Source organism: Talpa europaea, assembly GCF_964194135.1.
Source record: "Talpa europaea genome assembly, chromosome: 14".
Classification (NCBI taxonomy): Eukaryota; Metazoa; Chordata; class Mammalia; order Eulipotyphla; family Talpidae; genus Talpa; species Talpa europaea.
In genome coordinates, this window is record NC_140082.1 from 92,914,233 (window position 1) to 92,933,074 (window position 18,842).

At 63.1% G+C, this 18,842-nt stretch overlaps 1 protein-coding gene across 1 annotated transcript; it reads left to right on the forward strand.

Moving 5' to 3' along the window:
• Positions 1-2,095: 2,095 nt before the first annotated feature.
• PLIN1 (perilipin 1) lies at positions 2,096-10,929 on the forward strand (the record flags this gene model as incomplete). The annotated part of the gene is made up of 8 exons (XM_084254123.1): positions 2,096-2,140; positions 4,408-4,612; positions 5,924-6,006; positions 7,069-7,333; positions 7,615-7,787; positions 9,083-9,277; positions 9,633-9,881; positions 10,624-10,929. The coding sequence occupies 8 exons, from the start codon at positions 2,096-2,098 to the stop codon at positions 10,927-10,929; spliced, it is 1,521 nt and encodes a 506-aa protein (XP_084110249.1).
• Positions 10,930-18,842: the final 7,913 nt, after the last annotated feature.

Below are 18,842 nucleotides of genomic sequence, written 5' to 3' on the forward strand. Positions count from 1 at the left end.
TGGCCCGGAGCCACCAGCCTCTGCACACGCCCTTTGGCCCAAGTGGCACTCAGCCTCCCCTGGGTTGTCTGTCATGAACCTTGAAGTGAGGGCAGAGGCCGCTTCTTTGAATGCACGCGCTCCTGTCCACTGCTGCCTTGCAGCGGGAACGGCCAGCCCGGTCAGGGGCTATCAGACGCCTGTGCATTTACTCCTCCTGGGAGACGCCCGCTTTACGCCTGGCTTTGTTATACCACAGGTGCAGGACTGAGGCGGCCCTGCCCCTCTCCTGTTGCCACAGGTTCCACTTAGCGGAGCGCCAACGGCAGGCGTCGTTCTGCCAACAGCAAGGAAAATAAGGGTGTCCACCTGTCTGCTGTAGTGAAGAGGCAGAGGCAGTCTGGAAACTGGCCAACCCCGCAGTCCCCATCATCACTGCAGCCGGGGATGAGAACATGGGGCCCGCCTGAGGAGGTGGAGGCCACAGCCCTCAGTTGAGGCCGCTGTGGATCAGGGACGGCTGCCGGTCAACACCGGCACTTCCTCAGACTCAGAGACTCGAGAGAACAAAACCTGGAGCCCCCCCCAACACCCTCCCCCTCCACATCCCGCTGGCGTCTTAGACCAGATAAAGCACAATCCCTGTCTTGGACTCTGGGAGTTGCCCAGGGCTGGGGTAGGCCCTCGGGCCAGCGTGTTGGGGGGCTGGCAGCCTCCCTCCCCAGGTACCTAAGTGCCCCATTCAGGCGGGATTGCTCCTGTGTGGGGGCGAATCTTCCTGCTCGAAATTCACTCGATTCCAAGTAATAAGGCTTGAGGGAAACTGGAAAAGAGTACCTCAGAATCTTCTAGAAAAGTGTCCAAGGTTACAGAATTATATGGGACGTATCAACACCTCCTTTCTGGAAAACAGGTTTGTTTTTTTTTTTTTTAAAGATTGATTTATTTATGCATACGAGAACTGGGGTACAGGCCAGAGGTGTGGGGGGTGAGAGGATTCACTGGAGACCGAGGGGAACAGGGCAGGCAGACTGACTGAAATCCACTGCTGAGGGGAGCAGCGGGGAGACAGGAGAGGTCTGCTGCGTCCTGTGGGCTGCTCCCTGGCCGGCCAGGGATTGAACTCGTGCTGTAGAGGCTGCGGATCGCTTCATAGGTGTGTCTTCACCCCCTGGAAAACAGTTTTTGAGAGATGGGGGCCAGAGGCACGTCACAGCGGCATTCACGGCTCCGGGACAGTAGCTCCTCCAGGCCTGTGTCTCCTTAGGGCTGTGATCCACCTCCTACTTGGCTTCATCTCCTCACAGAAGCCAGGATATGCCCAGGGGACCCTGGGTCAAGCAGCCAGGGCAACGGGACCCGGCTCTCCCTTCCTCTCTGCCCGCCTCAGCTGGGAGGCCTTAGGGGCATTGCCCAAGACTACCCCCAGCAGCCAGCACTGTCTCGGCCGGAGGAGACGCTCTGCGGTTGGGCTCCGAGCAACTGAGGCGGCATCAGCCAGGGTGAGTGCAGGGGCCTGGGCACCCGGCTTTCCCGGTTTGTTTCTGAGACTTGAGGGGAGAAGTTGAGGGCGGGGATATCTGGGTACCTTACTGAGGACCGAGAGGCTGCAGGGAAAGCCCTGAGCAAGGCGAATGACAGGAGGGCAGAGTGGACACTCCGGTCACTAGCTCTTCCCGAGGCCGTGCAGATGCCGCTCCCGGAGGGGCGAGGGGGACGGACTGGCAGAAACGCTCATTCACAGGACTCGGCCCGCACCTTTTCCATCAACAAAAACTAACCCTGAAATGTTCTTTCAGTCTCTTTCAAACCCTCACCTGGGGCCTCCTGACTTCATCTAAGAGCCTTCCCGCTTCTAGCTGCCTTCAGTTTTCCTGTCTTCCCCTGAGCCCCACGGGAAACATCAGTCTCGACGATAGGCCGCGGGGCAGCCGATCCCTACGGAACGCTGCGGGGAGGCTGCTCCCCGGAGACACTCACCCTCCGCCCCAGACCCCTGTTTGGGCCCGTAGGCTCCCAGGCTGCCCAGGGTGTGTGGCCAGGGTCGGTGGGGACTAGCCCTCTGCTGCTGGGCTTGCTGACAGACCCACCCTCTGCTTGCAGCGTGAAGAGCAGGATGGCGCTGAACAAGGGCCCGGCCTTGCTGGATGGAGAGTTCCCGGTAAGTACCTGGTGTCTCGGTGCCTGCTGGCAGCGAGGGAGGCCGGAACAGGGACAGGCCCTGCCCCCGCTGTACCCAAAGCTCACGACCTGTGTCTCGGTCACGCTCCTGTCACTACCTCTGCGCACGGGGTCGTCAGAGGTTCTGGGGAGGAGACGCGGCGCCTTTTAAAAACAGGCACCTCAGGCAAAGGACAGAGACTGGCCGGCAGGGAGACGAGAGAGAGGCACTGGCTTCTGAACTGCGGTTGCTCAAGCCCACAGCCACGTGCCTGGGGGGACCGTGGGGCTCGGGCCCTGGGGGCTCGGGCTATGCGAGCAGGCCTCTGGGAGTGGCGTGCACCTGCCCGCGTGGCCTTCGTGGAGCGGGTCAGAGGGCCTGCGTGCCCAGGGCTGTGTGTCTGGCTGGGCCCACTGTGCCCTGCGGCAGGTCTGACAACTTAGGTGTGTTTGGCACCTCCTGGCACCTTCAGGGTCAGCTTGGACTCAGGTGCATCCAGAGTCACAGCTCACAGAGTGAACCCGAAGGGGCAGACCCCCGCGGCCTCTGCCCTGGAAGGCCGGTGATTACGGCTTGTGCGGACAGAGGCAGGAAAGGGCGATCCCAGCAGGGGGGAGCTCCATCCAGGGCCCCCTCCCGCTCTGACACGGCCTCAACCAGCCCCATAATCCTCTTCTAGTTCAGGTTTCACACTCGCCTGCAGGACAAGGAGAGGAAAGATGGCAGCTTCCCCGGCCAGTGCCCACGTCTGCGGCACCCATAGTCCCCCAAGGGGTCGTGGCGTGCCCTGGAGACTGGAGTGGGCCCGAGGAGTTTTCTCTCTACCTCTCACTAGCCATAAAGCACGTCCAGGTGGGCTGCAAGCTCACCCCCTCCTCCCTGTCTGGTGCCATTTCAAAGCAAATCCCTGAAAGACCATTTCAGGCCCGGGATCTCCTGGCTCAGGCGCTAACCAGGGGTGTCACTGGGTAGGTCACTGTCACCTCTGAGTCCCGCTGTCCCTTTCAGCCAGGGCCTGTCCTCAGCGCACCCAGACAGGGGCCTGGAGGTGGGACCCCTGTCTGCTGCCCTCAGTGTGCCTGGAGTCCACCTCCTCTCACTGCACGCCTGAGTGTCCTCACGGGGACGCAGCCAGAGTTGAAAGGCACAACCCGTCAGGCTACGGGGCCCAGGAGCAAGCAGGGACAGTCCTCGACCCCAGCGTGCTCAGCCCACACATGGAGTCAGTTCACCCAGGCCACGTCCAGCTGGGTGGGGGATGTGGGCAGGGCGGGGTGGGACCCCTTTGTAAACTAAGGTGGGGACGGGCTATTTTGCAGGGAGAAGTGGCCTTTAAAGGGATTCAGGCCGACTCTGAGCTGTGCAAAGCCCCCCCATGCTGACAGACTCCTCCATGTAGACTGGGGGGGCAGGGGTTCTGCTTAGCAGTGCAGTCCTACAAGGGCACAGGCCACACCGAGGAGCGAGCTCCTTCCAGGAGGCAACCAAGCATGAGCCACAGGTGGGGCAGGTGGGGGCCGCGGGACTCTCCTGCTGCTGCAGCCCCGCGCCCTCATGACTCTGCGAGCTGGACTAAAGGGACACCGCCCACCGGGGCAGCCCTGACCGTGACCTGGTCATTCAGCTGACCTTTCTGCGTGGGGCTCCAGGCCCTGCCGGGACACTGAGAGGGTAGTCCTGGGAGAGAGACTGGGGCCACAGGGGACCAGCTCCCGCTGCTCCCGGGGACGGGACGGAGGCGTGGACGACCCCGCGTGGGGCCGGCAGCTCCCCAGGCGAGGAGGAGAGTTGGGGGCAGAAAAGCAGCGCAAGGTTGTCTGAAGAGACAAGCTCCCCAGACAGAAAGGGCTGCAGGAGGGGAGGGGGTGCTAGGTGGGGGCCCCTGGGCGCAGTCAGGGGCACAGTGCCCCAGAAAGACAGGGAAAGGCATAGCTGAAGCCGCCCAGCCAAGGAGGACTGGCATCTGGGCCAGTCCCGACACGCGTGCCTCCTTCCGGGAACCCCGGGGAGGGGGCAGAAGGGGTGCTGTCTGGCTTGGCCCCTGAGGACAGGGTCTGCCTTAGACGTGCTGCAGAGCCTGGGTGGTGACCAGGGGATGTGACGGGCTGGCCTGTGTCTATGGGGCGTCCAGAGGCCTCTGGCCCGGGTTCCTCCCAGGTTACTTGGGCCCAGGTTGGTCTCGCTACGGGCCGTGAGACCCCTGAGCCGCCTCCCCGGGAGGCGGGAGAGGGCGGTGAGAGCGAACGCCCGTCTGCCTTCTTTGCCAGGAGCAGGAGAACGTACTTCAGCGGGTGCTGCAGCTGCCGGCGGTGAGCGGAACCTGCGAGTGCCTGCAGAAAACCTACACCAGCACCAAGGACGCCCACCCCCTGGTGGCCTCGGTGTGCAATGCCTACGAGAAGGGCGTGCAGGGTGCCAGCAGCCTGGCCGCCTGGGGCATGGAGCCCGTAGTCCGCAGGCTGTCCACCCAGTGTGAGTCCCGCGGCCCTCGGAGGCGGCCCCTGTGCCCTCGGCTCACGGCTGCACGGTCTGCCCGTCTTGTCAGTCGGTCCGGGAGCTCGCTGCCTGTCAGCCTGTCTGTCTGTCTGCTGTCTGCCTGCTGCCTTCCTCACTCCCATCGCCCCTCTCTGGAGCAATAGCCAGATGTAGGCGTGGAGACCGACCTAGGCCTAGAGCTCGCCTCTCCATGGAGGCCGCACTCAGCCTGCTGGAGTTCCCGGGCACGGTAGTGGTGGGCCACAGCGCTGGCAGGGGGATGCTGGGCAGTGGTGGGCAGGAGGCCCATGGCACACCCACTTCTGCTCCAAACCCCAGCAGGAACTGGCAGAGCAGGCACAGAGGCAGGGGGCTGCAGGGCTGGTCTGGCAGGACCAGGAGGGGTGTAGGGGGCAGGCCAGCCCTCCGGGCGCAGCAACTAGCGGTACTGGCCATGACCCGCAGGGGCAGCAGGGAGCCAGGAGGCGAGGACGGCGGTGGAGCCCTCACCACACCTGCAGGGGTAGAGCTTTTCTGCCCATCTGATACCAGCCTCAGAGGCACAGCCCTCAACAGGGCTGATGGTCATTCCAGCAGCAACAAGAAGGCCAGGGCCTGCCACGAGGCTGCCCAGACAATCACGGCTGGCCGTCTCCCGGCCCTCAGGCTCCTGAGGCCCCTGGGCCCCCTCACAAGATGCCAAATCATCTGGGCTTTCTGCCGCTCGAGGATTTTGTGAAAATAATAGTAATAATAATAAGCAGCAGCTATCTGGAGAGAGTCTGGAAGAGGAGACATGACTGTCCTTGGGAGCAGGGTTCTCCGGCAGGACCGGCCCTGGCATCTCCTCTGACCCTCGCCCCACCTGCCCCGGTCAGCTGCTAAGTCCTGGAGGTCAAAGGGAAGGCCCTAGACTCGGCCAGCCGGGGGTGGCTTGGGGATGATTAGATTCAGCAGCGCAGGGCCTGTAGCTGGCTCCCCAGACCTCCGCACCCCTCCTCACTTGAGTCAGAAGGCTCCCCGAGAGGGGCGGCAAGAGGGAGACCAGTGTCTGCTGTTGGACGCCCTCACTTCTCTTGACAACACCGCAAGGTCGCACACTCGATCCACGTGTTGCAACGAGGGGTTTGCTGCTCAGGGGCTGGCGACTCTCCAGCCCAGAGCCGCACCCCAGGGGCGTGCTGGGCCTGCGTGCGATGTCCCCACAGAGGGCCCTGGCCTGGTCTCTGGCAGTCACCGGGGATGGGCGCTGGTGAGGGCTCACTGTGGGGTGGGGTGGGGTGCACCTCACCGGCCCCTTCTTTCCAGTCACGGCTGCCAACGACCTGGCCTGCCGCGGCCTGGACCACCTGGAGGAAAAGATCCCGGCCCTGCAGTACCCTCCCGAGAAGGTGAGCCCCTTCCTCTCCAGAACGCTCCCCACACTGCTGTCGCTGCCTCTCAGGAGGATGGAGTGGGGCGTTTGGGCGTCAAGGGGGGGGGGTCTTTGGTGCTCCCTGCCAGCTCTCCAAGCTGCCTCCTCTCCCCGTGGAGCCAAATGAAGCCAGGCTTCCTGGGACCAGCGGGCACAGGCCCAGAGCAGACTCAAGCAGGAGCTGGGGTGGACCCCACGGCTCCTGATGCCAGGCCCGGGGCACTCTCGGGTCATGCTGCACCCCTTGGTGACCCCGGTCCCCTAAGGTCATCCGACCCAGGACTGCAGTCCCAGGTATGCAAGATCAACCCTTTCTGGGCCACGAGACTGAGCAGGCCCCTCACCTGGCCACAGCCACGACAGCTGCTATGGCGGGGGCCAGCCAGGCCTCGGAGAAGCGCCCTCTCAGCTCACTGGCCACATCTACCCACACCCACCCCCTTCATGGGGCCGCCCCCGCACCAGGGCCATAACGGGGGCCCCAGAGCCTCTCGCTCCCCACTTGCTGAGCCTCTGGAGTAGACTTTACAGAGGAGAAGACCAGCAACTTGCTCTGGCTCCAGGCCTGTGCTCCCCGCCCCCCACTTTCCTGGAAGTGCAATGGCGTGGTCACAAATGAGCTCCGGGGCTAATCGGAAAAGACAGATGGCTCCATGCAGAGCTCGTGCAGGGCACTCGCCGCATCCCTGGGTCCTGTACGGGCGGACAGGCATGCGGGCAGTCCCAGAGGAAGGACAAAGGGGCCGGCCGAGGAACCAGGGTGACGGGACAGGCATCACCAGGGCTGCCTCTGGGGAGTCCTCCGGGCTGGCTGGGTCCCTACCAGGCAGACACAGGGCGTGAAGGAGCCAGGCGTCCTGTGTTTGGCACAGGGAGGGCTGGGGCCCTTTCGCTTCAGAGCCCAGTTAACCCAGGTGCCCACATATTGGCCCCGTCCCCTGGATCTTTAAACGAGGACTTCCTAGAGGCTGGGCTCAGGGCCTGGGGCCCTCCGAGGGTAGCCCCATGCCCTGACCCCTTGCCACCCCCCCCCCCCCAGATCGCCTCTGAGCTGAAGGACACCATCTCCTCCCGGCTCCGCAGCGCCAGGAACAGCATCAGCGTGCCCATTGCCAGCACTTCCGACAAGGTCCTGGGGGCAGCCCTGGCCGGTTGCGAGCTCGCCTGGGGTGTGGCCAGAGACACTGCCGAATATGCCGCCAGCACGCGCGCTGGCCGCCTGGCCTCTGGCGGGGCTGACCTGGCCCTGGGCGGTGTGGAGAAGGTGGTGGGGTTCCTCCTCCCCCCAGCCAAGGGAGAATCAGGTACCTGCCCTCAGGGGCTGACAGGCCCTCTCTGGGGGGTGCGCTGGCTTCCCTCGCTAGCTGGGCGATAGCCAGAGGCAGTCGAAGTGCTCTCAACCACTGCTCTGGCACAGGGAAGGCCTGTGGGGCTTTTGGGGGGGGGTCTGCCCCACCTTGCCCACTCTCCCCACTGTATGTGGGAAAATGAGGTGCCCAAATCACCAGGCAGCTTGCGGGGGAACTGGGTCACTGCTTTCCACCTCTCATCCGCTCTTCTCTCTTGTCCCCCAATCCCTGCCCAGTCCCTGCTCCAGGACACCAGCACGGCCAGCAGCCGCCCAAGGCCAAGCCGAGCCTCGTGAGCAGGGTGGGCACCCTGGCCAACACCCTCTCTCAGCACACTTTCCAGACCACAGCCCGGGTGCTGAAGCAGGGCCATGCCCTAGCCATGTGGATCCCGGGGGTGGCACCCCTGGTGCGTATCTGACCCCACCTTGTAGCCTTCGGGCTGCTGGCTTTACCCTCTGCCCCCACCCCCCACCCCCGCCCCTGTCCTGGGAACATCCTTTCTTCCAGCCTGGATGGACGGGGTGCCCTCCCAGTTGCAGGCGAGGAGAAAGGACAGGCCGCCACCCCAGGGCAGGCATCTGTCTCTCCCCGCCCCTGAGCCCATCCCAGTGGGCCCTCCCACTGATGAGGGAGCAGGGACCCCATCTGCCTTAAAAAGCAAGACACAGACCCTCTTCTGTTGGGTAGACCACCCCAGCTGGGCCTGTCACTGACTGTCCCCAGGTTTCCTTTTAGAGCCTTCTAACGTGCATCCCACTGCACCCCAACAAATCTGCCTTTTCTAGGCCCCGGTGAGACCAACTCTCTGCGCTGCATGCCCACACTCTGGGGATTTCAGCAGAGATAGGCTGGCCATACCCCATACAAAACTGTAGTGAGAAACTGAGGCCAAAAAGGAGATTAAAGTATTAAAGCATGCAGGTCAGCAAACAAGAGACCCGCTCTCCAGGCATCATTCAAATAATGCTTTCAAAAGCATCATTAGGTCTGGCTCCTCCAATCCCGCAAATTTTGCTGAACACCTCCTCTGTGATTCCAGTGGGAATAGGAGAGGGGAGTATCTGGTCAGTTGCCCAGGGGGGCTGAGTGACCAGGCACCCAGCCTGGCCTGCAGGGGCCCAACCTCAGGCTTCACCTTCCCATAGAATAGAATGGTGACAGGTGTTCCTGTCAGCTTGACCCTTAGCCAAGAACAGGAAGTAACACAAACGTCCACCACAAGTAGAATGGGTATACAGTAGCATGCTTCTGCAAGTGGAACATTACACAGCAATGAAAAAGCAGGGCCAAGTTCAACATGCGGTAACAATGAATCTCAGAAGATGGTGCAGAACAAAAGAAGCTCTTCACAAAAGAAACTGTTCGTTGTCTCAGTCCATTTACACCAAGTTCCAGTGTAGGCAAGGCCAATGCATGGTGACAGAGAGCCGTCATCTTCGGGAGTATGACTGGGAGGGAGGGGACATGGAGTCCTCTGGGGTGTTGGCAAAGTCCTGTACCGTGACCCGCAGCGGCTCCACGGGTATGTGCCTACACAGCTCAGGACGCTGCCCCCAGACCCGTGTACCTGTGTGTTTCTCACTCAATAACGAGCTCTCATTACAGTCTGCTAGGCCAGGCCCTGCTCACCTTGCCCCACGCCAGGCCCTACCCTGGGCCTTCCCAGGGCTGTGAAGCCAGCGTCCCCCTTCTGTCCTGCAGAGCAGCCTGGCCCAGTGGGGTGCATCAGCTGCCATGCAGGTGGTGCAGCGGCGGCGGGAGAGTGAGGTGCGGGTGCCCTGGCTGCACAATCTGGCGGCTGCCCTGGAGGAAGACCACGATGACCACACGGACACGGAGGGGGAGGAGACGGAGGAGGAGTCAGAGCCCGAGCTGGAGGAAGACAAGCTCAGTGAGGTGAGGGAGCCGGAGCCACGGGTTCCTCAGGACAGGCGGGGGTGCACAAGCTTACCCCGCCCCCAAGCACCCAGCTAGCAGCAGCTCCCTTCCATGCTGCTCTCAGCTGACCCTCATGACTGCCCCTCAGCTAGGAGGGCACAGGCTGTTCTCATTTGCAGATGAAGATGCTGGGGTTCAGTGAGGGGAGCGGCCCGCTCAGCATCACACAGCCAGTGTGGAGCCAGGCCTGTGGTGTTTTGAGCTGATCCCCACATTCTCCCCTCACTCTCTCCCTCCAAGCTCCCCCCATCAGCTTGGAGGTCGGGGCGGGCAGGGGTCGCTGCAGGGACTCTGACCTTGTGTTTGCTCCCAGGTGGCGGCCGGCCCTGGCCCACGAGGCCTGCTGGGCAGTGTGGCACACACCCTGCAGAAGGCCTTGCAGAGCACCATCTCCGTTGTGACTTGGGCGCCCGCTGCCGTGCTGGGCACTGCCGGGAGGGTGCTACATCTCACGCCTGCCCGTGCCGTGGCCTCCATCCCTAAGGGCAGGGCCATGTCCCTGTCAGATGCACTGAAGGGCGTGACTGACAACGTGGTGGACACCGTGGTGCATTACGTGCCGGTGAGTACCCTGGGGCCAGCCGGCCGGCTGTGGCTGCGACCTCGTCTCCGGCTGGCCTCTCTGATCCCCGGAGGCCCGGAAACATCTAACTCTGGGCTGGGCCACAGGCCTCTCTCGTGCCCAATGGCTGGAGGAGAGGCCCCTGTCATCCATTTGGGGGCCCCAGGGCCCAGCCCTCACCCTCGGTGCCCATCTGAGGGGCCGAGGCTGGGCAGGGGTGTGAGGGAGGCCCGCAAGCTGCCAGGTGGCCACACAGTCATTCCCCACCTGTCCCCCACGGGAAGAGCCCAAGGGACACCAAATACTACCCTTGGGTGGGGAGAGGCGGTGTCCCTGGACCTTTCTTCCCAGAGGAAGGGACAGGTTGGGCGGACTCTAGGGCGCTGGTCAGGACAGGAGCCCCCCCAGAGGCGGAGGTGGGGGCGCTGGTTACTCAGCGGCTCACTCCCAAGTGCCAGCCAGCGGGCCGGACAGGCAGGCTGGACCCCTGGGCCGGGGCAGAGCCGGGCAGGGGACCGAACCCTCCCTGGGGCAACATGGGGCCACGGGAGGGTCAGAAAGGCCGCTGACCGCGCACCCCGGGAGGGTCCCCGGACCCGAATCTTCAGGCGTCTGGAAGGCGGGACCTCCGGGGCGGCGGAGCCTCTGGGGTCGCGGCTGCACCTCCCTCCCGGCCGGGCTGCCCTCCCGTGGGCCGGCGGGGGCGCGGGGCCCGGGGGCCGCCCCTGACCGCGCCCCGCAGCTCCCCAGGCTGTCGCTGATGGAGCCCGAGAGCGAGTTCCTGGACATCGAGAACCGGCCCCGCGAGCCCGAGCGCCGGGGGTCCTGGGCGCGCCCGGCCAGCCCCGAGCCCCCGCCGCGCCCGCCCCAGCCCCGCGGCGGCCTGCGCGCCCGCAGCCTCGGCCCGGAGGAGCGCGGGGACCCCCCGCGCCCCGGCCTGCCCGGCGCGCCCCGCGAGAAGCCGCGGCGCAGGGTCAGCGACAGCTTCTTCCGGCCGAGCGCCCTGGAGCCCGTGCTGGCCCGCGCGCTGCCCCGCAAGAAGAGCTGAGCCCGCGGGCCGCGCCCCGCAATAAAGCGCTTACGCCGCCGAGCAGCCTGGCCTCGCCCTGCGCCCCGCCCCGCCCCCAGCCCCTACCCCAGCCCCCGCCCCGCCCCGAGCCCCGGCCCCGCCCCGCCCTGGCCCCGCCCCGCCCCCGCCCCGCCCCCGCCCCGCCCCGCCCCCGAGCCCCTACCCCAGCCCCGCCCCCGGCCCGGCCCGGCCCAGCCCCGCCCCGAGCCCCTACCCCAGCCCCGCCCCCGCCACGCCCCGGTCCCGCCCCGAGCCCCTGCCCCGCCCCGCCCCCGCGCCCCTGCCCCAGCCCCGCCCCCGAGCCCCTGCCCCAGCCCCGCCCCCGCCCCGCCCCGAGCCCCTGCCCCGCCCCGCCCCCGAGCCCCTGCCCCAGCCCCGCCCCCGCCCCGCCCCGAGCCCCTACCCCAGCCCCGCCCCTCCCCGCCCCCCGAGCCCCCGCCCCGCCCCCGAGCCCCTGTCCCAGCACCGCCCCGCCCCCGAGCCCCTACCCCAGCCCCGCCCCCGCCCCGCCCCGCCCCCGAGCCCCCGCCCCGCCCCTGCCCCAGCCCCTGTCCCAGCACCGCCCGCCCCGCCCCCGAGCCCCTACCCCAGCCCCGCCCCCGCCCCACCCCTCCCCCGAGCCCCCGCCCCGCCCCTGCCCCAGCCCCTGTCCCAGCACCGCCCGCCCCGCCCCCGAGCCCCTACCCCCGCCCCGCCCCCGCCCCGCCCCGCCCCCGCCCCCGAGCCCCCGCCCCGCCCCTGCCCCTGTCCCAGCACCGCCCCGCCCCCGAGCCCCTACCCCCGCCCCGCCCCCGCCCCCGAGCCCCCGAGCCCCCGCCCCGCCCCTGCCCCAGCCCCTGTCCCAGCACCGCCCGCCCCGCCCCTGCCCCAGCACCGCCCCGCCCCCAGCCCCTACCCCCGTCCCGCCCCGCCCCCTCCCCGTCCCCGCCCCGCCCCGAGCCCCTGTCCCAGCCCCGCCCCCGCCCCCCCCCAGCCCCTGCACCAGCCCCCCCCCCCCCCCAGCGCCGGGGTCAGCTTCGCCGCAGCCCGGGGCCAGGCCGAGGCCCCGACCCCGACCACAGCCCGCTCGGCGCCGGCCGGGTTTGTCACCAAACCTGGTAGCGCCCCCGTTCCAGGGTCCCCTGCGCGAGTCCCCGCGGAAGACGGGCCTGCCTCGTGGCGCCCCTCCTAGAACCCCTCCCGGGGCCGCTGTCCCCCCACCCTGCGTGTGGCTGACGCCCGCTGCGAGGGGCGCGGGGGTCGGGAGAGGCCGGCGGCGCCATGGGGGGGGCAGCCCCCCCCCCGGGGATCGAACTCGCGCTGCAGAGGCTGCGGACAGCTTCCTAGGTTGCGTCTCAACCCCTTGCGCCCCCAGGGAGGCCCCCAATTCTCTTAGAACCTGCAGAGCCCAAGACGGGAAGCTTCTCAAAGACACGCACAGAAAACTCCCATGGCGAAGGCCCGGCTCCTGCCCGGTCCCCGGAAGGATGAGACACCCGCTCCCCGCCCGGGGGGAGCAGCAGGGAAAGAGATTAAGATCCCGCTTTGCAGTTTGGTCTCACTTTCAAAAAGATCTTACTTTTCCTTTACAGAAAACGACTGTAGTTTCTGATAACTGCATTGACTATTTTAAATAACAAACTTAGATTTTTGATGAAACCTGTCACTTCCAATGGCCAATAAGAAGTTTAGAAATTTTGCAACCGCCTGGCAAGCTTCCTTTATAGCTGACTGGAAAGTCCAAAGGAATCTTGACAAAACCAAGCGAGCCTGATCCCAGAGGTCCCAAGTGTGATCCGAAGAGGCCAGCGAGGTCAGAGGAAGAAGAGCCTCCTTCAAGTGGAGCGCGCTCTCTTCAGTGACTCTGCACCCCATTTTCACAGGGACTGGTAGATACTGCATCAGCTGTCTGACTAAACACGTAAAAATAAGAAAAATGCCAAACTTTTAAATACCCAAGACCCGATTCCAGATACTTGTTTGAATTCCTTACACAGGCCCAACGTTCAGATTCACAAAGCTATTTGCACAAAGTGAGGACCAGGTAAGGGAAGTAGAAGCCCCGGTCCAGGCCCACTGCTCTCCCTGGGACAATCCAACCCTCCCAGCCACCTGCCAGTGTCCACAGAGCCAGGGTTGTCCTAGGCTGCCCAGAGCCAAAGCACCTGAGCTTGCCCTGGATGTCAGGTGAGACTGTAGAAGAGGATCGTCCCAAGGAACTCATGCCCGAGGCAGCCAGTGTGGAAAAGGAGCGCTGCCTGGCCTTAGGGTTGGGAAAGCACCTGTCTGTCCCCACTGTCAGCTGCTCCTGGGCTCCTGCAGGGAAACAGGGAGAGGAGCTGCTTCCTAGACATGGGTTGGCAGCTACAGGTCCCAACTCAGTTAATACTGTCCCCAAGCGGCTTTCAGATGAGACAAATACGGCACCGCTCACCATCTTAACCACATCCCGGGCTTCCAGAAATGAACAGGAGACTCCAAATACCAGACACCCAACGGAAATACCCAGTGCTTCCCACTTCCCACTTCCCCAGGCCCGACACACCACGGGAGCCCCAAATTGAGGGAGACTCACAGACTCCCTCCCAAAAGGAGGGGAACTAGACTCCCTCCCAGACGGGGACTCTGATTCCTCCCAAATGTGTGCAGGCAAGGGGCGCGGCGTGCACCCGGGGAACTGACACCAAATGCCAGGGGACCGTGGTTCTCTACCCGGTTCCATCTCCTCCAAGGTGAATCCAGGGGGCAGAGAAGAGCTGTGCCTCTCCCGGGGAGGACTTGGCATGTTCCCCAGAGGAAACACCCCACAGCTGCTGGGACTCTCCCTCCTCGAGAGAGGGCACTCCCTTTGAGCAAGGGGGTCAGGCAGACCCCCAGGATGCCCAGGCGATGGGGGTAGCCTGGCACGGCACTGCAGGCAACTGCTCCATCTCTGGGAAGTCAGAGTTGGGGCTGGCAGAGCCAAGTGGCATCCAACTCCCGTCTCTGGCCTGCCCCATTGGTCCTGACGGCGGCCTCAGTTTCCCTCCACCGATAAAAGGAAACCGAGTTTGGGGGAAAGGAAAGTGGTTGAATTTGTGGACAAAGGAGGAGGGCAGCAGCCTCATGTCTGACAGGCCCCGTCCTGCTCTGGGCAGAGGGCAGGGTCTTTATGCAAAGGGGAAACAGAGGAGGCTGAGGGAGGGTCTGCAAAGGGGAGTGGGAGGGGTGGGCCCGGATGGGCGAGCTCCAGGCTGCTTTCCTCAATTCCTGGGAAGGGGAGAAGACACGGCTGTCACACCAGGGGGGAACTGCCGGAGAGGGGGAGACCAACTTGTGCCTCCTCCCTGAGGGACCTGTCACTTGCAGCTGCATCAGATGCGCCCCAGCAGCTCACACAAAACCTCACATTCGTAATAAATGCTTCTTTAGCTACACGCTTCCCCTTTTATTTTTTTAGATTTTTTTCTTTATGCACACAAGAGCTGGGGCGCAGGCCAGAGGTGCAGGGGTGAGAGGATTCACCAGAGACAGAGTGGGGAGCAGAACAGGCAGATGGACTGAAATCAACGGCTGAGGGGAGCAGCAGGGAGGTCTGCTGCGCCCTGTGTGCTGCTCCTGGCCTGAGGGGGTGGACTCGTCCTGCAGGGGATCTCCAGAGCTGGGGATCTCCATCTGCACCCCCTGCCCCCCGGGAGGCCCATGTCATGCCCTGAAATGGTCCCCAGTTCTCACAGGGAAGCTGAGCACGACCTGTGCTGCAGGAGAGACGGTGCCACCATGGGGATCACGATGGAGAGACTGAGCTCAGGACAGGGTCCTCCTTCCCCCAGGACGGTGTGGGGGCTCCTGACCCCCAGCTCCTCCCTGCGCAGGCAGCTGCTGCCCAGCAGGCTGTCCTGGTGCCTCCCCAGGCCAGGGCCCCTCTGCCCGACCACTCTCAGCAGAGGCCGTGCACCTCAAGGCCCCAACTGGCCTGCGACCCTGAGACGCCAGGGTGGCTCCAAGCAGAGCAGGGGCTCACACACCCCGCCCGCCCTCCCTGGATCTCCAGCTGCTGCATCCCCAGGACTCCCCAAATGCTCTCAGCACCCCTGGCCCTGGTCACACTCGCCAGGGGGTAGAGGGTCACCTGCACCCTCTGCTCACACCCAAATCCCCAGAAGCAGCCTGTGCCCCAAACACGCCCTAGGCAGAGTGGTGAGGTCACTTCTCTGGGAGGACATCCCCCCTCTAGCCACAGGCAGATGGTGAACACGCCCACGGCCAGGAAATGCAAATCAGACCCCCAGACACCCCAACAGGCACGCAAGCCCTGGGCACCCCGCATCCCTCATGGAGAAAAGTCCGCACCTGCCCCAGCTGAGCTGAGAAGCCCCAGGTGCAGCCTCAGACGAGCCAGACCCCGCCCCTCCGACTGCGCAGGCACCAAAGCGACACCTTCAGAACCGCGGGTAGGTCGCGCCAGAAACCCCCTGGACCCTCGAACACCTGGACACTCTGCCCCCTACAGCCATTCCCCATTCCTGGTACCTTATTTCCAGCGGTTGTTTCTCTTCCCTCCTTGCTCTATGCCACAGGCTTTATTATCTCAGCCCCCCAATTCAGCTGGGGGATGATTTCCACCTGCATTCAATTATTTTATAATTATTATTTAATAATCATTCAACTAAATACTAATCATTTAATGATTTAACCATAATTATTATTTACTAATTACTACTAATAAACATTCAACAATCATTTAATCATTTAATTATTATTTAGTAATCATTTAACAATCATTAAATTCTTTAATAAATATTATTTAATAATCATTTAATAATTGAATATTCAATTATTATTTAATAATTAGTATTTAATAAACATTTAATAGTCATTTAGTTATTTCCTAATCGTTTAATTATTTTATAATTGTTATTTAATAATCACTTAATTATATAATAATGATTGAATCATATAATAATATTTGAATAATATTCAAGTAATAATATTTGAATAGGTCGACCTGCTCTCCGGTCCCAGCCGAGCCCGGGGGGGGGGGGGGGGGGGGCTGAGGAGGTCGACCTGCTGGCCGGCTCCAGCCCAGCATGGGGGCTGAGCAGGTGGACCCGCATTGCGGCAGGCCACCTGCATTGTGACACCAGCCAGGTCTGAAGGCCGGGAGTTTGAGCTGCATTGCGGCCCCAGTCCGTCTGGCAGACGGCCGACCCCCTTGGCCTCCGGACTGTGCTGGGGCCGGGCTGCCGGCCGACCCCCTAGGCTTCCGGGCCTGGCTTGGTCCAGGCTGCCGGGCGACCCCTAGGACTCCAGGTGGGTATGCTTATGCGGCACAACTGATTCGGGGGGCTGAGAAAATAAAGGCCGTGGTGGAGAGCAAGGAGCGAAGAGGGGGTTATTAAACAATTAAATGCTTATTAAATAATCATTAAATAATAATTATTAAATAATTAAATGGTAATTATATAGTCATTATGTTATAGGGCAGCCCTGATACAAAACGGGATGCCTGACTGTGGGTCCTCACCCGCGTGCTTAAAAGGACTTACCAATGCTCTACTGCAGGTGCACGCAAAAGGTTAATAAAAGGTTTATTGACAAGGGAAGGGGAAACGAGGAAATGGACAACTCAGGGAGAAAAGTGGGAGACAAAGTTTTAAATGCGTCCTACCTGATCCGCGGATCAGGAATCCCAAATGGCACCTGAGAGCTGGCCGCAGCCAGGAGCCTTGAAGCCAGGAGGTGAGGGAGAGAGCAGCACCCCAAGGCCCACGTGTCTGGTTTTTATAGCCAACCTGGCTGCCCAACTCCACCCTCAGGTCCCAGCCACCCTCCCTTTGGCGGTGACGGGATTTGTCTTTCCCAGTGTCCTGATGGCTTTGGACTGGAGTGGGGGTGGAGTCCACAAAGCCGGCATGGGATTAGCTCAGGACATCCTCTCCCCCCTAACAAAATCATTTCCTTAGGTCATTTCCCAATTACTATTGGGAATTACTATTGAATTACTATTTCTTTTTTTTTTTAAAAGGATTTATTTATTTATTTATACAAGCACTGGGTACAGTCAGAAGCGCGGGAGGGTGAGAGGATTCACCAGAGCCAGAGCGGGGAGCAGAGCAGGCAGAAGGACCGAAGGACACTGCTGAGGGGAGCAGCGGGCAGCAGGAGAGGTCTGCGCGCCATGCGGGACCCTCCTCCGGTGGCCGGGGAGCAGCCGGGGATCGAACCGGCGCCGCAGAGGCCGCGGGCAGCTTCGCAGCCCAGCGCTCAACCGCTGCGCCACCAGGGGAGGCCCTGAATTACTGTTTCTTTTAATACATACACATATAGATAATATTCCAGATTCTGATATCTCAATTCAAAGTTCCCCAGCAGAAGGGTGATGCCAATTTGTTCTCTTCTCCAAAAGAGCGAGAATCCCGATTTCAGCGGGTTCTTGCCTCCACGTCATTCTGTCTCCCATCTTCAAGCCTCTGACGTCACGCCAGCACACACTCCCGCTTCTTGCTCCCCCTCTGCGAGGGCCTCCCCCCACTCTCCGCGGCTGCGTCCCCCCTGGCCCGGCTGACCCGCCCCTCGGCCGTGGCTCTGGTCCTGGAGCCTCCGCCCACCATTACCCCGCCTCGGCCGCCCCGCCCCTCCGCGCCACCAGGCGGCGCGCGCTGCCCCTCCGGCCCTGGATTCCCCCGCGAGCCTCTCCTTCCTCGGCCTCGCCCCGCCCCCTGCGTGTTGACGTCACTCCCCTGCGCGCTGACGCGGAGCGGCGGTGGGGGCGGAAGTGGCAGAGACGGAAGCCGGGAGCGCCCGCCCCGCCGGAGCGGGCCGCAGGCTGAGGAAGGAGAAGCCCCGGGGGCAGCGCGCAGGGGTGAGGGGAGCGCGCGCCGCCTGGTGGCGAGGCGGGGAAGTGCGGCCTCGCGGGGCGTCCTGAGGAGGCGCCGGGAGGGAAAGGCCGGGCAGGCGGAGCGGGACGCCCCTTCTCTCACTGTGGGGTGAGCAGCGGGCTTTGGGGGCCTCTGTGGTCGCGGGTCAGTGTTCCTGAGCATGTGTTTAAAGCACGTGGACACGATTTGCTGTTTTAATGACTTGTGGAAATTTTGGGTTAGTATTTTCAGAGATGTGGGAGATTCGCCTGCATTTTGGTTTGATTTTCTAAACTTCAGCCGCAGCAGGACGGGCGGGCGCGGCCCGTGAGCGCCCCGGGGCTTTTCCGCTGGCCTCTGCCCCCACATCCCCACCCTGTACCCCCGCACCCACAGCCCTGCTCCCCGCCTCTGCAGCCCTGCTGCAACCACCTGCAGCCCCACCCCACGCACCTGCTGCTTCTCCCGCCCCTGCACCTGCAGCCCTGCTCCCCGCCCCTGCAGCCCTGCTGCAACCACCTGCAGCCCCACCCCACGCACCTGCTGCTGCTCCCGGCCCTGCACCCGCAGCCCTGCTCCCCGGCCCTGCAGCCCCTCGCCTGCGCGTGGCTCCTGCCTCTTCAGCTGCTGGGCTCGCCTTGGCACTTGCTTCCCGGGACTCAGGGTGAAGTTCTTGCCTGCGGGAACCCGGTTTCTTCAGGAACCACCCCAGAGTGAGGGGAAGGTGAGGACATCTCCCTGCCCGTGGCTGACTGCAGAGCGGTGAGTCAGGGGACCCAGGGCTGGGCGGGCTGGCTGTGGAGAGCTCTGCGCGGGTCATTTTGTGTCCTGGAGGAACATGGGGGTCAGGTCATTCCTGAGTGTGACCCTGTGGGTGCCCAGCACCCCTGAATGAAAGTGTGTCCCCCGTGTTTACTCCTGGCTCCTCCCTCCCAAACTGATCAACCCCTGGGGTGGGTTTTCTGGGTTCTCCGTTCTGTTCCATTGATCTGTGTGTTTTATTTCTGTAGCCTTATAATTTGGGGAACGTATTGTAAACTTTTCTGGGGCTGACATCCTCTTCCCTTCCCCAGA